Source organism: Astatotilapia calliptera, chromosome 3, assembly GCF_900246225.1.
Source record: "Astatotilapia calliptera chromosome 3, fAstCal1.2, whole genome shotgun sequence".
In the NCBI taxonomy this organism is placed as follows: domain Eukaryota; kingdom Metazoa; phylum Chordata; class Actinopteri; order Cichliformes; family Cichlidae; genus Astatotilapia; species Astatotilapia calliptera.
This window is the reverse complement of record NC_039304.1, coordinates 18999388-19020173: the sequence shown is the minus strand read 5'-3', so window position 1 is coordinate 19020173 and position 20786 is coordinate 18999388. Positions and strand designations below refer to the sequence as shown.

The following is a 20786-nucleotide window of genomic DNA, read 5'->3' as shown; positions in this document are numbered from 1 at the left end:
CCAGTTTTAAAATGCTATATTTGGTCTGATGAAAACCGATTTAAGTATGTGGGAGTGGGTGGAGAGGAAGAGATTGAAGGTTTTAGGGGTTACGGGGCAGCACGTTCAGATGTCCTGGGATTTATTTAGAATTTTAGTCATGTGACTCATTTCCCAGGGTTATTTCTCTAGTTCTTTAAAATTGTTAATATCTGACACCTGCAACCAAAGGTGATTCATCTCCATCTGCATGGGTTACTGCAGCGTTTGAGAATTTCATGCCTCACTTTGGAGGAAAAGTGAAGAAGTCCATATATTTTGGAGTTAATTTTCCTAATGATACGGAGCTCCCCGATAGCCTGCTTCTGCTTCCTTCCTATTTTGTACCATGGCATGATTTACAGTTCAAAATAATCCTTATTTCTCTCATACTAGGCTTCGTGCAGCCCCTCACCTCATCGTCTGCACCAACAAGATACTTTAGCCCCTCCCCCTTTAAGCCATCTTTCTCTTGATTGGCTGCCCCTTGCAAACAGAAGCACCAAGCACATAGAGCACTCTGATTTCTGAGCTTTTGGCTCACAAGGATTACTAGTTTTGTTTTTTTTTTTGTTTTGTTTAGTTTTGTTTTTGTTCCTACATTAATAAAAGGCCAGCTTGATGTAGCTCACAGTATATGCAAACAATCAGAATCACTCTTCTGCAGAAGAGCCGTGCACCGCGGCGCTGCCGGAGCTCTCTCTAAGTCGCTGCAACTCGAGCAGGGAGTGTACATGAAGACGCCTGAGAGGCTTCACCTCTTCCACCACTGAAAGGAAGAACAAAACAAAACATCATCACGGACACTCAGCAATGCTCTTAAATGATTATGTATCCAAGCTAAGTATGTTAGGAGAAAGGCTTCAGGTTTCATGCCTTTAAAATATAGCTAAACAGCACCACCTGCTGGTATAGTAAACCAAGAGTGATAAAGGTTCGCACCTTTATCATAATGCAACTCGTCCCGGTTGCCGTAAACCACGTACATCTCCAGGAAGTTAAGGAGAGCTCCCGTGACAAGAAAGCGTTCGGCGAGAGGAAGACTTTTGATGTAACGCATGTCCAGGGCGAACGGGTTGGACGGAGAGGGAACGGTGCAGAGGCACACCAGCTCACTGACAACGTCCCACACACGAATTGCTGACGAAGGACAAAAGAAAGAAAAGTTTGATGTTTTTATTGTGAGATGTCATGCACTGCACATAAACATATATGCATTAACCAAAGCACTAGGAGCCTTTTTCCACGGCCCTAATCCACCGTAAATACTGATCTCCGCGAGGCTCGAGCTGCAGCACAGACACATCTGCATCTGATTTAGCTCATGGAAAATGGTGTAATTATTGAATCAGTGCACTGAAACAATAACTTTCTCCTGTTAGGATTCCACACATTGTTTCCATACCTCGCGTCTGCCAGTCTGCAATGGACTTGAGTTTCATGGGCGTGTCTTTGACCATCGAATCTGTGCCACCGATGTTGACTAGGCGCTCGTGATTGGAGCGTATCCACGCGTAGGGGCGTCCGTATTTGACGTAGCCGGCCAATAGAAACAGAGTGCAGTTGACCTCCTGTTAGAGGGGGACAAAGTGTGGGCTGCGAGGCTGAGTGAGCAATTTAAATAACAGAGGCAAGAGAAGAACGCTTATACTGGCTTCTGCACTTCGCCTCCTTGCAGGTACTTACGGGTACTGCTATCTCCCTTTCACTGGGAGATGCTGGGAGAAGATGCTCCTCGATGCAGGCCTCCCTGTGACTGCAGAAAGAGCTCCAATGATTTATCAGTTTCATGCAAACCTGGAGAGCCAGTAGGAAGTTTCTACTCATACTTCCACATCTAAATCCTCTTACATGTATCATTTTTTACCCAGTTAGGAGGAGATTACTTTCCACGATGCACAATAAAAAATATTGCAATTCTTAAAATGCCTCAAACAACCCAAGCTGCCCTCTGAACCCAAGCACATATGTGTTACTATCCACACGCACACACAAACTTGCAGTCAATCACCTGGCAGTCTGTGGCTGTGTCTTGGTATGTGACCGGGAGCCTCGTGGGCCCGGAGGCTCCCCGGGCAGGGGGGAGCTGCTACGGCTGGTCAGACTGGGAGAGCTGCTGCTGGGAGAGACATCACTGCTGTTACAGCTGCTGGTGGAGGAGTAGGAGGAGGCTCTGGACACCATAAAGCCTGGGGAACGCCAACCCTGCGAACAAAAATAAAGGGAAAGGGAGAGAAAGCTGCTGTAGAAGTCATAGATGTGCCCTAGATAAGACAGTGAGACTGGGGAGGTGTGTGAATGTTTCACTTGGACTGTACTGCCAAAAGTATTCACTCACCCATCCAAACCATTGAATTTTGTAAAAATCGAGCACCTAGGCATGCAGATTGCTTCTACAAACATCTGTGAAAGAATGGGTCACTCTCAGATCAGTGAATTCCAGCTTGGTACTGTGATAGGATGTCACCTGTGCAACCAGGCCAGTTGTGATATTTCCACACTACTAAACATTCCACAGTCAAGTGTTAGTGGTATTATAACAAAGTGGAAGTGGAAGAGCGGGTTCAACGAATGACCTCTGCACACCAACTTTCTGCAGAGTTAAGACGCGTTCTGTGGAGTGGCGATTCACGCTTCTCCGTCTGGCAATCTGATGGATGAGTCTGGGGCTGGTGATTGCCAGGAGATGGTACTCGATGGTGTCTGACTGCACTGTGCCAAATTTAAAGTTTGGTGGAGGGGACAATTTCATGCTTCCAACTTTGTGGGAACAGTTTGAGGATGGCCCCTTCCTGTCCCAACATGACTGCACACCAGTGCATGAAGCAAGGTCCATAAAGACATGGATGAGAGAGTTTGGTGTGGAAGAACTTGACTGGCCTGCACAGAGTCCTGACCTTAACCCGACTGAATACCGTTGGGGTTAATCAGAGAGGAGACTGTGAGCCAGGCAGTGTCTGACCTCACAAATGTGCATCAGGAAGAACTGTCAAAAATTCCCATAAACACTCCTGAACCTTGTGGAAAGCCTTCCCAGAAGAGTTGAAGTTTTTATAGCTGCAAAGGGTGGATTGACATCATTTTAAATGCTAGGGCTTAAGAACAGGATGACACTCAAGCTCATATGCCTGTGAAGACAGATGAGCAAATACCTTTTGGCAGTATAGTCTATATAATCACCCAGTTTCTCTACAGAAACTCACCAGATCCTCATTAACAACTGTCAGCAGCAACTCCTCTTTCCCCCTGAGCCAAGGCTGGAAGTATTTAAAACCCTGCAAAGGAAGCAATGTGATTTTGTGATTTTGCGAGAGGTGAGCCGAGCGTGCACGCGCATGCCGGTGTGGCCAAACCTGCAAGGATCCGAGCAAAGCAAGGTCACCGAGGAAGTGCTGCAGTTTCCTCTTCTGCTCCCTCTCTCGTTTCTGTTCACACATGCACACAGACAGCACAGCGATTTGAACATAACGATAAAAATGACGGCACCACTCCAGCGGGCATCAGCACCCTCTCCCTGCCTGGTATCATAGCAACACTTGCAACGCCTCCTCCTCACCCTGCAGGAGCACCCTGCACCCCCATCAATATTAGTGACAATAAACCCTCCGTTTGTGAAATGAATCAAAGCACGGACACATGCTGAGAACAAAGAGTGGCATGCTGATATAAACATGGATCGGGCTGCTCTAAAATCGCACCGATTCACAAACCCCTCACAGCTCATCGTGAGGTAAACGATACTCACACCGGAGCTGCTCATCTTAGGCCAAACTGCGGACGTCGTCGTCTCCCTCACAGGCGCGCACGCTGTGTTTCTATAAGCTGCTGCATGTCAGCATTGAGCCGTGTATTCTGCTGCTTAACGCCACTTCGTTTCTGGATGAACGCTTAGATTTGCACAAAGAGCCTCGGCTTTCAGCGGGTGTTGCCTTTCTTGGTCTGTCAGTAGCATCAATTTGGGGGAAACGAAGCCCCTAGCGGCCGTATCTGCGTACTGCAAGTAAGCTATAACTTTATAGAACTGATGCTTGAAACACACAAAAATAACTTAACTCAGTGGTCAGTTCATTAGGTACACCCTTTCGACTGATTGTTAATATGTAAGTATCTAATTAGCCAATCACATGGCAGCAACAGAATAGGTTTAGACATGCAGTTATGGTCATGGTGAGCTGCTGAAGTTCAAACTGAGAATCTAAAGGGGATTTAAGTGACTCTAAAAAGTCACGGTTGTTGGTCAGAACTGCTGATCTGCAGAAGCACTGGACATTTTCTCTGGAAGGAAATATTTTGTTGATGCCAGAAGTCAGAGGAAAACGCACAAAGGCACTACACATGGGCTACAGGACTTATGTAAGAGTGAAGTCAGACATTTGAACCAAAACAATCATTTTATTCTGATTCAACAGGCACAGCAAATTCACATCTGATCAACAAATCAACACATGTGCAAAAAGAGCATTAGTGAACAGTGCAGCAAAGGATAAAGAGGCTTTATATTGTGCTGCTGTGATTTAGCTAAAGCTTGGTGATCTTCACAGAAGACAAAGGAAAGCTCAGCCTAAAAGTTCCTGGAGACAAAGTGAACAAAGAAGGTCCTGATCTCTTTGGGGGAGATGGTCACAGTGAAATTGTCATCCCGCGTCCGCTGCTGTTTGTTGTCTGAAGGAGAGAGAAAGCAAAAATGGGTGAAGGGATTATTTTTGTTTTGTTTTTTTATAAAAACTGAATCAGTTCAGATATATTCTGTGTTTCTCACCGTTTTCCAAGTTATCTGCAGTTTTCCACTTCCACCTCTGCAGACTGGTGACATCCCAGGTCCCTGTCAGAGAACGCTCCTCCACACCCTTCACTTCGCCCATGCCTTGCAGAGCTTCCTGTTCACCGTTGTAAAAAAACAAAATAAACAAGAGTAAAAAAAAAATAATGAAAATCTCAACTTTTTTCATTTGTCAGTATTAAATTTTCTTTTTATCTGCACCTTTAAGTTTATGGTGACCGGCTTCGAAAGCTCGGGGTCCTCTCCCTCTTCGAAGAGATGCATAATTCTCAACAGGATCCGATCATAGTCTGGCTGCGAGTGCAAATCTTTACCTGGATGCAGGCCACACGGAAATTAAATCAAACAGTGGAAATCTGCAAAACGGTAATAAATACTAGCCCACAGTTTCTCACAGCTGACCTGACTGTATGTGGCTGAGGTGAACGCTGTGATTGGAGCAGTAGTTCCACCCGGGGACGCTGAGGCTGAGCAGGTGGAGGTTGGGCGGCAGAACAACCGAACGCAACAGAGAACCACGCTTGGGCTCCTTCACCTGCCAGGGCTTCTCTGAGTGTACAAGAGTTTGAGAAGTGGTGTGAAAGGTTGAAATTAAGCTGCTTGTATGGACATTTTACTGACGTGACAATGAAAACCACAGATGAGGATGATGACTCGCAGGGTTGTACTAGTGGCCCACCACTGCATGTGGTAAGCACTTACGAGGCTGGTCTATGGGCATGACGACAGGTCTGTGCTGCAGCTGCACTGCCTCCCTTTGGTACAGCTTTGAGGTGGCACTCACAGAGCCCAGCATCATCCACAGCGTGGGCCTCACAACAGAGCTGTCATTTAGAGTCAGGTTGTACCCGAGGTTCCACTGCAAGTTGTTCCAAAGCCGCCGATGGAGCATGACCTGGAGCAGAAGATGAGATGTTAGGTTGCCTTCTGGGTGAAGGGGCTGCACGGCCAGCTTGTTTGCACGTCTTTTTGTTTTCTATACCTCCAGCTGTCCGTCAGTTTGGCTCGACACACCGTGAGCTCTGTCGCTGACGAGCACCAGCCTGCTGAGGTCATCCTCAATGTAAGCCGTGCGCACCATAGGGAAGTAGTTCTGCAAAACGTGACATATATAGATTATTCGACATGTTGTGCTAGAATGTCTCAAGAAAGGCATTCCTGAAAACACCTACTCGTGCTAAAGTGTTGTTTGTGAATTTCCTGTATGTCCTCTTCATCATCTGGTAGCCATTGTCGTCCGAGTACAGAGTCCTGTTGTTCTTCACTGAGGTGCTGGTCCTGAGTACGACCTCTGTGTTGAGGCTGAGTGGGCCCAGAGAGTAGGTCTGCTCCAGCCTGTGGCACGGCAGCTTGGTCCCAAAGCATTCTGGGACACGAGTGGTAATGGAGTAGGCGTAGTCTTTATCGCTCTCCTCTCTAGAACACGGAAGATTTCAAAATGTGAGCATGATCATAACAACTAGTGGTACTTTTAGCAGTAAGAGAAGAGCAAGATAACTCCCATAACAAAAAATATAACCTACGTAAATAGATGATAAACTACTCGTCACTGTTGCTCACCTGTAGAAGTACTGCCTGATCTCAGTGACAATCTTCCCTGGGATTATCTCCATTTCCACAGCCTTGTAGGCCCGCACAGCTGAACCATTAGCGCTGAAGATGTAGTTATCAGAAATTGGCCCTGCTTTTACGTCTCCATTGGCATCATATTCCCAGAAATCCTGTGTGATCATTACTCTCCTTTTCTCCTCACTGCCGTGTATGAAAAGAGTTGCAGAAATGTGTGAAAACAACTTCTGTTCATTGAAGTATGACAGCTGAACAAGAGTTATGAACTGATGGAGGCTTAAACCCTTACAGATAGGTGATGCTGTGCAGTAGATTGGTGTCCTGGTCGAACAAGAGTTCGTAACATTCGCTGAGAACAGGAAGTAGTCGCCTCCCTGCTTTCGCCCGGTCCTTCACGCTGCGTCTCTCGAACGAAGCGGCCTTAGCTTCAAAAGCCTTGGAATTCTCTGGGAATTTAATTAAGTATTTCCTGTACTGAAGGCCTCCAAGTTCCACTACGATGAAAAGGTCGTAGGTCGCATTGGAGTGTGCTGACCCCTGGATCTGAAAGAGAGAGGGGAAGAGTTGAGATTAATACATACAAATGCAGATAAAACTGCTCATTTAGGAAAAATTAATCACTTGACTCTTAGTTGGTCTGATATAATTAAAGAGGACTTGATGGCTGATGCTGCCAGCTTTAGCTATGCAGATGCTTCTATAGGTACTGATACACTCTGCTTTAGCATTGTTTACTATCAACATACGGTACTGTGCAAAAGTGTTGCGTGACTCCTCAAAGAGATATTAGCAGAAAACTTGGCACATCTCAACCTGATATCTTAAAGAATGTGAGGAAACTAATAAATGCAGGACAAAGGCCTTAAAAGCTTTCAGCAAGATGAAGAGTATCTGGAAATTACATCCTTAAGAAATATGCAAAAACCCCAGTAAAGACCTTTTAGAGCACCCGAGAGATGCATCAGGACCAGTATGTACTCCATCTATTGTAAAAGTGATGATACCCCCCATCATATACTGCATTTTCATGCATGTTTGCACATTTCTGTAAATCTCTGCACATATTTCCCATTCACCTATCAACATATAAAGAAACCATCAAAACAACAGTACCTGCGCAGGGACGGGCTGTCCATCATCATCAAACACGGCAGCGCTCGGCTGCGTCACGGTTACATTGACGATTGTGGTGATGTTCCACGCCAAAGGGTTATAAACGATGACATGCTGCTCCAAAGCCTGATCAACATCTGCTACAGAGCAAATCGATGAGCAGTTTACTTCCTTTTCGACTTTTACATGCGAAGACATGCACTGGCTAAAGTGCTCTGTTTAGCTCAGTTAATTACTATAAAAACTTTTTCTTTTTTTTAAAGTGGAAGCACTGCAGAAATATCAGATTATTGAAACCTTTTGTAGGGTAGTGCTCGCCAAGGGTGCTGGGACTCATGAGGTTGTGGGGCAACAGAAAGAGAGCAGCTAGGAGCTCCTCTGCTCCCATCATGGCCTGCAGGAGATGCTGCTGGTACATGTCAGCCACTTTGGGAGACTCCGTGCCAGTGATGCCATCGTGATGCTGCACCTGGAATACCAAACCACTCCAAACTGAATGTTCAAACTTAATTACAGAGAAGTATTTAGCATGATGATTGCTTTGCCTTCTAATCCGTATATATTTATTGGACCTTCAAAGTCTTGCAGTATTTGTTATTTCACTATTTTTCAGGAGTACCTCGGAAACAGCCCAGCGCAGCGCTCCGAGTTTGTCCAGGGCCCAGTCCTTGGCCACAGGTCCATCTGGGAAACTGATTCGGTAGCGGGCGAAGAGGGTCTCTGCTGCGTACAGCTTTGAGCTGGCATGTCGCGCCACGCCTTTCAGGACGTTTCTGGAGGCGTAAAACCCCGTCCACGCCTGGTAGGGCTCTAAAAAGTGCGACACATTTCCAATTTACATGAAGTTTGTACGAGACAGCGTGTCGTGTTTTCAAATACACAGTACTTTATGTGAAGAGGACCTCTTCACCGTTTCGTGTTAGGATATCGATTTGTTACCAGTTGAATATGGCAGGAAGTCTTCACTCCCACGCACCTCCCAGGTTAGATTTGATTGGTAGATGGCTTGGAAGTATTCACTCAGAGTGGCGTACTGGACTGTTACCCCAAACTCTTTGCTGTTCTGGTTGATGTACTTCATCAGAGGGTCCATGTTGTTAAACTGTACTGATGAGTTGTAGAACTGCTTGTCACAGCCCTAAAACGGGACGATCGCACATGTGAGTAGGCTGTTTCACAAAACTAACTCCTACATTTTGTCCCGAATCTTAGATACGTTTACCATAGACTGTATATAAAAGATGGACACTTCCACAGTAGAGTCCCACTTTGAAACTTCGTTTTGAAGTTTCCCATTTTTTCTTTGTAACAGATCATATTTGGAAAAGAGAGTGAAGTGGTAAGTCATCAGCTAACAATATCTAGCTTGATTAGGGTCATAGTCTCTCTGAACAAATAAAAGATTGCTTCTTTTATGGTTTATTGGTGCCGTTACCCACACCAAGCAACATTATTTGTCAGATAACATCTTTAAAAACAAGAAAAGAAGTTCTTTAGTTTTGTATTGCAAGCTTTAAATATGCTTCTAACCCAAAGTTTAACATTTCTACAAAGAGGTTCTCACTTTTTGGAGCTTGCCTTTTTTGGGGGCTTTAGACGAACTGCATTTCATCCCTTAAGATTGTTACTTGGATTTGATACAAGATGGATGGATGGGCGGGTGGATGATTTACAGTTCTTTTTGACTTACCCATGGCCAAAGCACATGATGAGTTCTAAACCACGCTGCTCTCTGCTTGATGTTCTCCACCATAGTCTTGGCGTAAGCATGGACTGTCTCCTTGGTCACAGGTAGGCTCATGTTGGGGTAAATTCCATCTTTAGGTGGGTCCGGAAACAAGGCAACTCCATTCCAATAGAAACCAGACCTGAGACATAAGAGGAAGAACAAGAATAGTTATTAAAGATATACCGTATTAATGACGACCACAAATGTAACATAAGGCACCAGAGAAGCTAAAAATGAAGCACCGGTTGGAGAATGGCAGGTAGGATGGAGTGCAATAGCTGAACTGGTCCATGGTGTGAGTGAAGATCTCTTGCTGTGATTTCAAAGAGGGAGAGCCTCGCCATACAAACTGCAGTTTCTGTGTTGGAAAACATAAAACTAGATTAGCTATAACTATTTGGAGCACAGATTGAGACGACCATGTGACTGTTGTTTTTATGCTGCGCTACCTTGTTTTTCTGCATGGTATCCTTAAGGTCATAGTCAATGCGAGAAATGAGATGTGCATTGAATCCAGCCAGGGCAAACAGTACAGGGGTGGTGGCAGAGGCTCCGAAAGGATCCACATGCCATGAGAACTGAGGACGCACCCCAAACGTCTCATACAGGAAGCCGTGACCCTCTGAAACAGCAGGGAGGTTCTCAGTTACTGTGGATTTTTCCTTCCCGCTGTCACCAAGCGCTTACTTATATGCTGTCACTTGATCATTGGGGTTTTCTCACTATTACTCTAGGGTTGTTACCTTACAATATAAGGCACCTTGAGGTGACTGTTGTTGTGACTGTGGTGTTATATAAATAAATAAAACTAAACTGTGCACACCCCTGTTAAAATCTCAGGTTTTTGTGATGGTTTATTGTGGTCTTATTTTTATTTTAACAACAGAAACCTGATATTTTAACAGGAATTGTTCACATCTTTAGAACCACTGTATGTTATTGCTGCAGCTGTGGACTGAAGGAGCAGGAAGTGTGTGGCGTTACCCATCATCTGCAAGATGTCATCGTCCAGGTCAGTTACAGCCTCATCGTGCATCACTTGACCTCCGATGATGAACTCAAGACGACCTTCTTTGATAAGCTGTCGTACCTGGAGAGAAAGAGAGAGGAGTTTGCACAAAAACCACAGCAGGGTTAATCTAAGAGAAAACAGCTGGGATGTTTAATTTCTGGGGCGTTATCGTGTACCCTCCATAGTCACGTAGCCGTGAATATATATCCTCACCTGTTTCTTTTGTGTGACCGAGGCCACGGTGTCCCACCAGAGACGGAAAAACTCCTGCTCCACAGCGATGAACCTGCGCTCTTTAACCTTTGACAGCTCCTCAGTCACACTGCTGTACACATTAGCTGCATAGGCGTGCATACTCTCCTGCACTCACATTTATAAACACATTTACCCAGATTAAAGCCCAATCTGCGCGTTATATGCATCTCAACTTTTTAGCCGGGTTAAAGACACCTACCTGGATAGTGTACACCCAGCCAACATCCATGTGACTGTGAGGGATCACAAACGTCTGAATCGGCTCTTCTTGTCCTGCCACTCCATGCGAGAACCAGCAGCAAACAGCAAACACGACAGCCGTTACAAATCCCATCTTTGAATCCCATACGAGAGAAGACGGCTTAGATAACTTGGCTGACTTCCTTATTATTGTTGTGCTACGGCATGTGACTGTGACGACGGAAGCCCAGACAGGCCAAACCGCCGACTTGTCGTGTCGCCTTTTTTTAAAAGGCACCAGTGACCTTTTCACCGGAAGCAGTCAGTGTAAACAGTGCGCACATTTGGAGGTGAGAGCGATATTTTTCTACCCAGCAGAGAAAATGTCTAAAAACACGAAAATAATGTTGGTGTTTGGAGGGTTTGTGACGGCCGTTGCTGCTGCGTTTTACCCCATATTTTTTTACCCCCTCACACACAAAGACGAGTACAGTAAGTTGTCTTTCTTTGCTTTCATTTAGTTACACAATTAGTTTAGAAAGCCTGGCCTAATGTCGTTTACAATTCTCCTTAGTTACGGCTGAGCTAAATGTCATTTTACTCCACCAATGATAAGCAGTCCGTGTAGGTTTGTTTAGCTTAGCTAGCATAAAGAGTGCCATTGAAGTAACTCATGTAATCTAACACATACATTCAGTTAGAGCGCCCGTTAAGAGTCAAAGGTGATTATGAACATTATTTGACTTGAATAAATCCAGCTACTACATTAATACTGCTACATTTCTTCCCTGTTTTAAAGGAAGTTATGTCAGCTAAGACAAATATAGTCCTTATCAGGTACATGGAGAGCTGTCGTCCTGACATACATGGGACATGAAGACAGTAAAGACTGGTAATAACCAGCTGTAGTGTTTAAAAAAACAAAGGAAATTGTTTATATCAGTGACTTTAGCTGCAAGTTGTTGTTGTTTTGTTTTTGTTTTTTTGTTTTTTTTAACAGATTTACCCAAATTGCTCTGTTATTCTGTCCTTGCTAGGAGAAGTCCAAAAGGTGAACCGGGCAGGGATCAACCAGGCAGATGTGCAGCCTGCGGGTAAGTGTGAGCTGTTATCAGCTTGTTTGTACAGCTTGCATACTGTACATACAAATTCATGAATTACAACATATATCTTAAGAGTAAAGGGGATCGCTATTGTTATATTTTCTCTCTAGTACAGTACTGTGCAACGGTCTTAAAACACTCCTCATTTCTTTATATTTTGCAACGAAAATGGGAAACGGCTTCAGTAAGTTATTGTGCAAACATACATGGAATTACAGTATATAAAGGCAAAAACAGAGTTTGTACAATCCTAATGAGTTTGAAAGTCACTATTTGGTATGACCACCTTTATTCTTCATCACAGCCTGAACACTCTTACGCAATTCAATTTTATTTATATAGCGCTAAATCACAACAGCAGTTGCCTCAAGTTAGCTTTCTTGTCGTTTCTTTAAGTAGTCTTCAAGAATAGTTCTCCAGGCTTCTTGAAGGACATTTAAAGCTCTTCTTTGGATGTTTCTGCCTTTTGTTCTGTTGTCTGTTAAGATGATCTCACACTGCTTCAACGATGTTGAGGTCCAGCATCTGGAGAGGCCAATCCATGACTGATAGACTGATTATTATTAATGAGAGCTCTCTGTCTCTGTGTCTCTTTTTTTGTCTGAAGGTATGAAGATATGGTCTGATCCATTCAAGGCTGCAAGCAAATGATGACCACAGTGACCCCTTCACTGAGACGCTGCTGCAGACTCTGAGTACAGAGTGTCTTTTTGATATGTGCTTGGTGTGTGTGTGTGTGTGTGTGTGAGTGAATGACTGTTGAGTGTTAAGTTACCTGTTAAATAAACTATAATCAACTACTTAAGAACCCAAACGTGGATATCTTTTTATTATATTGTGTTTAGATGGAGGACGGCTAGCTACACAGAAGCACAGATACAAAACAATGGCTGTTTTGTTTTTACCCTAAATTCAACCTAGAGCCACCTGCTGGTCTCCTGTTGCCCACATGAGGGCGCACCACTCCTGTGTGTTCCCGCTAAAGGCAGTGGACTGTGTAATGTCTTGTTTGTGCATCTGAGATATTTTGGAAAAACCATTGTATTTCCAAAAAAGCTTTGCTCTGGTATGCAGCCTGTAGGAAATTATAATAAAATGCAGTGGTTTGTTTACCCATCTCATTCACAGGAATCCCTTTTGACATTTTATTTTGATTTAGTTGATGTGAGAGTCATTAAATCGGTTCAGCAGATGAGGGACAATGTCCAGAAATGTGCGGTATCATCTTCCAAAATGGAAACAGTAGAGACAGAGTTATTCCAGGACACATCGCTGTATTATCATTTCCCTGTCACGCAGGCGGGGTTTAACTGTTGCTGTTTAAATGACATGTGACCGGCTATGTTTTGCCCATAGGCTGAAAGGACGGGGCACGGCTCCACCATCCTCTTGTTCAAATCCTACTCGATGTGATCCAGACTGGCTTTACGAGTCCACGGGTGCTGTAAAAGCAGAGAATTCCAAAACTGCCATTTTTTTCCCCCTCCTGTACTTTTGTGGTTTCCTGACATTGACCAGCTTCCCCCTTTCAGAGTTTGGTCCATCAAAGTCCTTCTGGAAGAAAGATAGATTAAGAAAGAACTAAAGCATGTGTTTATGGTCCTTCAGAGATGGGGCATATTTAAAGTTGCCCTTAAATCTTTCACAGTCCTCGATGTAGCCTGTACTTTCGAGCTTTTAGGGCCATTCGCGAGGCCCGCTGCCAGCAAAACTGACAGCGCAGGCCAGCAACGGCCACTCTCCTTCACAACCCCCAAATCAACAAGCCCCATTGTTTATGAGAGGTTGTTATTGTTGGGCTGCATTCAGAAACAAGAGAAAACTCAAGAGCCCGGCTGTGCAGAGGCGTCCAAAGTAAAGAGAGCGAAAGGAGTGAGGGGGTGGTTAAGGAAAAACGAAAAGCAGAAATTCCTCTCATTCCCCACTGGTGTTTTCCAGATTCCTCAAGCGACAGCTCCTCGGCTGTGCGAGTGAAGTAAGCAGGCAGAGGGGGAAATTGAAGCAAACGGCGAGAGGAAGAGAACCACATTCTTGAGGGGACGCGTCACCTACACGCAGGATAGAAAGACACTCGATCTCTGTTTCTCGCCTGGCAGTGTGTAACAGGTTGTGCAGCATGTACCAGGCTTTTATGGCTGCTTGTTGTGGAGTCCTCTTTATGCTGCCCTTATCCCATGATAGACACCCTTCTCTATAAAACGTTCAGCAGGGTCACAGCGCACTATAAACCAACATGAACTCAACAATGTCGCCTCTGCAGTGCTTTTACTATCCCGCTATTAACCCATCACACAAATCTCTCTCAGCTATTGAGGGGGTTTAGGAAAGTGGTGGCACGCCGTCGGCCGCTCTGAGCACTTTGTTAAGCCCGAGTTTGAGAGCGGCCGATAATTGGCCAAGGTTTCTAACTAATTGCCATGGGAACAAGGGTCGACAGACAGGTCAAGGGGTTGCAGCGGCAGCAGCAGTGTTCGGGAAAGGGTGGAGAAGTATGTAAAATACGAGCAGCGAACACCTCGTACTATATCGAGTGTGGAAAACCGGAGCGAGAACATCAGAAAGCTCTCAGAGCGTTGCGATGGCACATATGACGACACAACTGTGGTATTTGTTTCTCTTTCAGGAAGTGTGACATTTTGGGAAGATGACTCCTGTTAAATGTTTCGCAGTTTATGCAGTACACGAGTAAACAAAGACGCTTACAACTCAGTCGAACCTCCTTGCAACTAGGAAAAATCGGTGGTTGCACAGTGATTGCTTGAATTTGTTCAGGTTCGGCAAATTGCAAATAGCTGCAGCACCCAACTGACTGTCCAAAGGTTGAGCACGCAACTGCCTCAACCTCTGGATGACCATTTTTGGAAGAGGTTAACTGGTGGGAGGCAACCTGTCTCCAAACAATTGGAGTCCAAGTTGGACTGACTGTTATCACTCTCAGACAGACTGGTAAATGATTGCCAGTAATTGCTTTTTAATTCATAAATTAGATTGCCAACACATTGCGATCAGTCTGAGTTTGTCTGCAACTTGACTTGATTAGTTAGCAACGTAGCTAACTTTCCATATGTTGGTAATGGTAATGGTGCATACAGATCAGTTGAGCAGTTACTAAATTTCACCAAAGATGATGCCAAATGTGAAAGGACAAGAATCTCCTTGTCAGATTATCACTTAAAAATAAATGTATCACACACTGGTACAAAAATACCCCCACAGTTAGCTTTATCGCAAAAAATTAACAGCATCTACATTTCACATCTCGCATATGCCGCTAAGCCTCGTAAAACAATGTACCCGAGTGCTGTCCGCATTCTTGGGTCAGCAGGCGCACGGCTGTGGAAACAGATAGTAAGTCTGAAGCAACGTCTAGGACAAAAGACGCAGGCCCGGCCCACAGCAGGCCGGCAGAGCAAACTGTCCCATGGACACCAAGACCTGTGAGCTAGTGTTACGTTTATTGCATGCAGGAGTGTATATGTATGTGTGTGCATGCATCTTTCAAGAAAGAAAGCGAAGAAGTTCAGCTAAGAGGAACCCAGAATCCCCCCGAGACTAAACTGTGGTTGTGGAACTTACTGGAACTCCAAACATCTTGTGTGTGCTTTTGTATTATGTTCTTTTTTGCCCCAAGCAGGACCACAAATCGATAATTATGGTTTGTTTTAGGTTGCATCCCCTTTGCCCAGTCGTGAAGGCATTGCAGTTCATTGCTGCGGTGTGTCAGTTCTTAGTTAAAAGGGGACGGTGGGGTTGTGCGCAGAGAGCCAATGGTAAAATAGAGATGATGCAAAGATGCATTGTCTTTGCATCATGTGTGCTTCTTGTTTCCTGCTGCAATCTTACAGGAACTGGTTATAAACAGACTGCATGGCCGTTTGGCCACCCAGCAGTGCACGTGTGAAAACATGTTCTGTGGTTTTTGCCACTTGCAGTCTGTTATTAGCCGAACTCATTACAAACATTCATGTAGTAATTAGTAACAGTTACATTTTGTGGCATGGTAATTTTCACATTATTCAGAGTAGTCATTAGCACAATTCATGCTTTCAACTTAAATGCACTTCAGTCATCCTGAGCTTTTTTTTTAAACATAGTTTTAGCCATGTTTAAAAACAGTGTGCGCCTCCAACCTGACCCCTCCTTAGAAAGACACCATTTTTAACTTCAATATATTTAATGAAGCCATGCGCAATTTAATCTTTGTATCAGTGACAGGCCTGAAAAGTACATAAGGGTTGGTGGAAATCTGGTGCTTTTGATTTGTCTTATTGTTTCCAGCAAGTTTTTGAGGCCTCGTAACGTACATGAGTGTTGAGGCATGACATTTTCAGAGCTCACAGTTTCTCAGCTCTGCTACAAACTGCAACCAAATCAATTTTACATCCACTTTAACTGTCACAGTCCAAAGCAAGAAATCTTGTTGTTTTTTTTCAGAACTTTTTTTTGTTTTTCTGTAATCAGCAAGAAGGTCGTAGGTTTGAATCCACTATCTTCACGTGTAATTTCTATGTGGAGTTTGCATATTTTCCCTGTGTTTGTGTGGGTTTTCTCCGGGTACTCCAGCTTCCTCTCACAGTACACTTAGTAGGGTTAGGTTAATTTGTGATTTTAAATTGCCAAAAGGTGTGAATGTGTTGTGTGTTAGTCCTGCAACAGACTGGTGACCTCTCCAGGGTGTACCCCGCTTCTCCGCCCATTGTATAAGTGGAAGAAACTGGCTCGATGGATGGATGGACCAGCTTTGAGCATCAGTATCATTGGATGAATAACAGTTTCAATGGCAAAACTGCACTAATTCAATATCTGGGATGATCTCTTATCCAATAATTCACCAATGACGACTTCAAAAAGTATTTTGGAGCAAAGCTTCGAGGGTACCTTTCACCATGTGGGGATAGCTAACTTGTCTAAACAATGCTCCCTAGAGTATGAATCTGCATAAACCTGTGATCCATCCACCCATTTATTTTCTTAACTGTTTATGAGATTTAGGGTTCACAAAGAATTTGCAAACATAAACTGACATTACTGTGAATTATATTCATGCCACTTTTATACCACATGTTACATTAAACAAGCTCAAGAAGATGGTAATATGGTGGTAATAAAGGCTGCTTTACTGCTGTAATTTAATGTTCAGTTCAGTTCTTTTTTATTTCAAACATATACATTCACCAACGTTTCATAAAACCATTCCATGCAGTTGTTTGAAAAGGAGTAGGCAGAAGTATATACTTATTTAGCCCTACCCCCTCAGGTTTACATCCTCATCATCTAAATTTAAACAACAAAAACGTATACAACGCCTTCAACTTAGAACATAACATCACAAAAAAAAATTTTTCTCATAATGTAACATGGTCAGCAGCGATACTCAGGGAGGCCGCGTTGTTTAAACGCTCAGTTGGCACTAAGAGGTCTAAAGTGTGCCAAGAAAATATCCCCCACACCATCGCGCTACCAGCAGCCTGAACTGTTGATACAAGGCAGCATGGATCCAAGTTTTCATGTTGTTTATCCCAAAGTCTGACTCTACCATCTGAATGTTCCAGCAGAACTCGAGACTCATCAGACCAGGCAACGTTTTTCCAGTCTTCTGTTGTCCAGTGTTAATGATCCTGTTTGAACTGTAGCGTTAGTTTCCTGTTCTGAGCTGACAGGACTCGCACCCAGTGTGGTCCTCTGCTGCTGTAGCTCATCTGCTTCAAGGTTCAATGTGCTGTGCGTTCAGAGATGCTCTTCTGCAGACCTTGATTGCAATGAGTGGCTATTTTGCTACTGTTGCCTTCCTATTCCTAGTCTGTCCATCCTCCTTTAATCAGCATTTTAACTGCCACGCACTGGATATTTCTCTTTTTCACACCATTCTGTGTAAACCTGTACACGTGGGAAAATCCCTGCAGATCAGCAGTTTCTGAAATACTTACACTAACAACCATGCTACGTTTAAATTCACTTAAATTATGCTTCTTCCTCATTCTGATGTTCAGTTTGAACTTCAGCAGGTTTTCATGACCGTGTCTCCCTGCCTGCCCTGAGTTCCTGCCATGTGATTGGCTGATTAGATAGTTGCATAAACAAGCAGTTGAACAGATGTCCTTAATAAAGTGACTGTGAATGTACGTTTTTCTTTTATTGGCTAATATCCCCTGTTGCAAGTGTATGCAAGTCCAGTCGTATACAATTAGCTGATGTTTTGCTTGTTCTTGGATGTGTAAAACTGTAAAAATGACAAAACACGAAAGCCTGCAAAGATTGCTAACTTACTGTGGGTCTCCGGGGGTTAAAGAAACACCAGTTGAACTTCATAATCCTCATAGTTTAACTCATTTGGGTCTTCTTTCTTCATGGCTATTCAGACAGGCAGTGAATGTGATTGAGCAACACCTCTGAAATGAGGTAAGTAGGAAATTCTCAAATGCGGCTCAAAGAGTGCCAAAAGCCCGCCGCTTTGGCTCCTGTTAACATATGGATCAGTGGAGGAAATGTTTAAGCAATTAATTATACGTTTAAGGTTGGAAAAAATACGCAAATTTCTTTTATAACATCTTTTTTTTGCAGAGGAGAGGAAAATTTTTGTTATGGACAGACCTCATCATCGCAGGCCATCTTTTCCTCTTTTGTAGCCCCATGTTCCCTCTGTTGATGTGGAAGCAAAACGCTGAAAACCACAATTACATTTAAATCAGTCAAACTGTCTGATTAACAGAAAACCGCACACACGCACACACCGCTTGAAACGTTACTGTCACCCATCCTAAACACACACCATTACGGCATCGCAGTCTGAGCCCGTGTGAGGCTCGGCCGTCAATCAAGGCATATAGCAGGTTTCCGTCTTTGAGTCCCAAATATGATATTCAGTATTTCTTATGCAGTAAAGCAGCGGGGCCACTGTTGACTTAGGCAAGGTTACTGACAAAGAGGGTCAGAGCTGTGAGCAATCATGCTGTTCTTCCAAGCCTCTCGGAAAGGTTTGGAAAAGAGAAAAGAGGGAGGGTGATTTATTAGGAACCTCAATATTTGACACACTCATTTGTGAAAATAAGTCTGCAGCCTATCAAAGCCATCGCTTACATTAAAAAACCCATGGAAAGCTCTTTTGAAACTACTTTTGTTGTTTTTTTTAACTGGGCAGGCCAGTTTTCATTCATATTTCCTGGCACGGCACTTTACTCCCTCTCCATCTGAGGGACTATATCAAAATAAACAGCTTAACCCCGAGACGGCATTTAAAAATTATATTGTGAACAATACAGAAGGTATGCCGTTTCCCAGAGCCCGCTTAACAGCATGTAATGCAATAAAGCTCGATTAAAAATGTGTAATATTATGATCTAATATAACCACTGAGTCTTTAGTTGGAGATGCCGTGCAACGGGACCGAGTGATTCATAGTGCTGAAAATATTCACAATACCCTCTTATTTTTTCTTAATATTCAGCTACAGGAACTGGGTCTTATTATTAGTGGTTTACACACAATGTTAATTAATTCAAGGAGTCAAACTTCTATGCATACAAGTCACTGTATTAAAGTGAATTAAATCGTTTTAATGGATATTAAATAACCGCAGGGGCGTGCGGTGAGTCATATTTGGAGTGTATTTTCATTTTAGTGTAAATGGCGTGTGGGTGAGCAGACAAGATCCTGCCCCTGTGCTCCCCGTGGGTTTTTATTAGGGCCTTGTGGATGACAACAGAATATATGACTTGGCTTCGTATGGGAATTCTGGGAAAGTCATGGAATTTTGGACGTCTTGACGGAACACAGGCACACAGGTCTTGGCCCATTCCCTTGTGGAGATGGAGGAAAGAGGAGGAATCCTTCTGCAGTGTGCGTTTGCGTCCTTGTGCACATATACGGTGGCCCTGAAGGAGATCCTTATGGAGCTGACCCAGAATAATGACAGGTTTACAGCACAGCACCAAGCAGCAGGCCCACATGTGGCTGATATCAAAGAAAGAGCAGGAACGCGCTGACGCAACCAAGTCGATCATCCCGATGATGATTAGAAAGGCCGGTGATCTGTATTACTGCCCAGGTACAGGATCTACTCTGTCTGTTTAATGCATTTATCTTCCTTTAGTCACAAAAATCTGCAAGCCTCGTAAAAAGACAATCTTCCATCTCTAAGGATTCACACAGTCTCTTAAATTTTGGAACAACCATGATTTAGATTTTTAACTACTTCAGTTTTCCAAGTCAAGTCACATTTTATTTATATGGTGCATTTTAAGTGGTTTACAGGGACACTCATTTGTAAAGCCAGGTCACCAAGAACCCAATTACAAATATGGGACTCACATAAAGAGACAACATAATACAAATAACATTTGAAAAGATATAAAAATAAAAGCACAACTGAAGTCTAATAATGATTAGACAACAGTCAAACCACGAGGGACCTCAGGCTTAACTCTTTACCTCTTGAAAGCCTACTAGGAATAACTCTTGAATCTCTGTTCTGACACGAGTGGTTTCTGTCATATTTCAGTCCTGCTGTCAGAACAAAGTCGATGTGTTTGCATCACTAGTTAATGAGAGTGGTCTCTGCCTATGCAGCTACACTTGGAAACACCTAGAAAATAGTCTTATGCTTGTCAACCAACATCTTTATTGATAGATACCGAAGTGTCAAAACTGTGTACATCGCTGAATGCAGTTAGGCCCTTGTTTTAAAGTCGTCAATCCACCGAGTGCGTGTCCTAATTTGTGCCCAGTTGTCATTCTGGCACGCCATGAAATAAATTTCTAAATGTCATTGTTGCACATTCTGCCATGTGGTGACACGGAAACTTCTGTAGCACCTCCGTTTGTATCTTTCACTTGACAACTAAAAATAAAGTGTGACTTTAAGTTTCACATCTGTGCTTGTAGGGCTTTAGACCTGAAAGTTCATTTGAGAAGTCAAACTGAAGTCACAAAACTAAGGACATTTCAGCTGAGTGCTGTGAAAGTCCTTCTGTTGTCCTTAAAGCCCAAAGGCCGGAGACTATGTCTTGTATTAATATGTGTTTTCCAGGA

General features: G+C 43.7%; 3 protein-coding genes across 6 annotated transcripts; 1 reads left to right on the top strand and 2 right to left on the bottom strand.

The window, feature by feature from the left end:
- Position 1: 1 nt before the first annotated feature.
- On the bottom strand, positions 2-3973 carry LOC113018790 (uncharacterized). 2 transcript variants are annotated; one of them, XM_026162170.1, is made up of 8 exons: positions 3764-3973; positions 3372-3443; positions 3222-3293; positions 2030-2223; positions 1705-1774; positions 1424-1589; positions 961-1158; positions 2-787 (listed from the first exon to the last, which is right to left on the bottom strand). In XM_026162170.1, exons 1-8 carry the CDS (start codon positions 3776-3778, stop codon positions 672-674), a joined length of 903 nt encoding a protein of 300 aa, XP_026017955.1. In that variant the 5' UTR covers positions 3779-3973; the 3' UTR covers positions 2-671. The 2 variants fall into 2 exon arrangements, with proteins under 2 accessions (XP_026017955.1, XP_026017954.1); XM_026162169.1 differs by having other exon boundaries at positions 3222-3443.
- A 417-nt stretch (positions 3974-4390) lies between these two features.
- man2b2 (mannosidase, alpha, class 2B, member 2) lies at positions 4391-10913 on the bottom strand. 2 transcript variants are annotated; one of them, XM_026162164.1, is made up of 19 exons: positions 10676-10913; positions 10435-10581; positions 10194-10299; positions 9659-9831; positions 9452-9567; positions 9171-9348; positions 8420-8618; positions 8100-8290; positions 7778-7949; positions 7481-7620; positions 6657-6910; positions 6359-6550; positions 5971-6214; positions 5781-5891; positions 5501-5693; positions 5201-5347; positions 5000-5112; positions 4778-4895; positions 4391-4680 (listed from the first exon to the last, which is right to left on the bottom strand). In XM_026162164.1, exons 1-19 carry the CDS (start codon positions 10808-10810, stop codon positions 4580-4582), a joined length of 3030 nt encoding a protein of 1009 aa, XP_026017949.1. In that variant the 5' UTR covers positions 10811-10913; the 3' UTR covers positions 4391-4579. The 2 variants fall into 2 exon arrangements, with proteins under 2 accessions (XP_026017949.1, XP_026017950.1); XM_026162165.1 differs by having other exon boundaries at positions 7481-7617.
- Positions 10914-10952: 39 nt separating this feature from the next.
- smim20 (small integral membrane protein 20) lies at positions 10953-13689 on the top strand. 2 transcript variants are annotated; one of them, XM_026162168.1, is made up of 4 exons: positions 10953-11148; positions 11694-11750; positions 12367-12454; positions 12605-13689. In XM_026162168.1, the coding sequence occupies exons 1-3, from the start codon at positions 11040-11042 to the stop codon at positions 12408-12410; spliced, it is 210 nt and encodes a 69-aa protein (XP_026017953.1). In that variant the 5' UTR covers positions 10953-11039; the 3' UTR covers positions 12411-12454; positions 12605-13689. The 2 variants fall into 2 exon arrangements, with proteins under 2 accessions (XP_026017953.1, XP_026017952.1); XM_026162167.1 differs by lacking the exon at positions 12605-13689 and having other exon boundaries at positions 10954-11148; positions 12367-12567.
- Positions 13690-20786: the final 7097 nt, after the last annotated feature.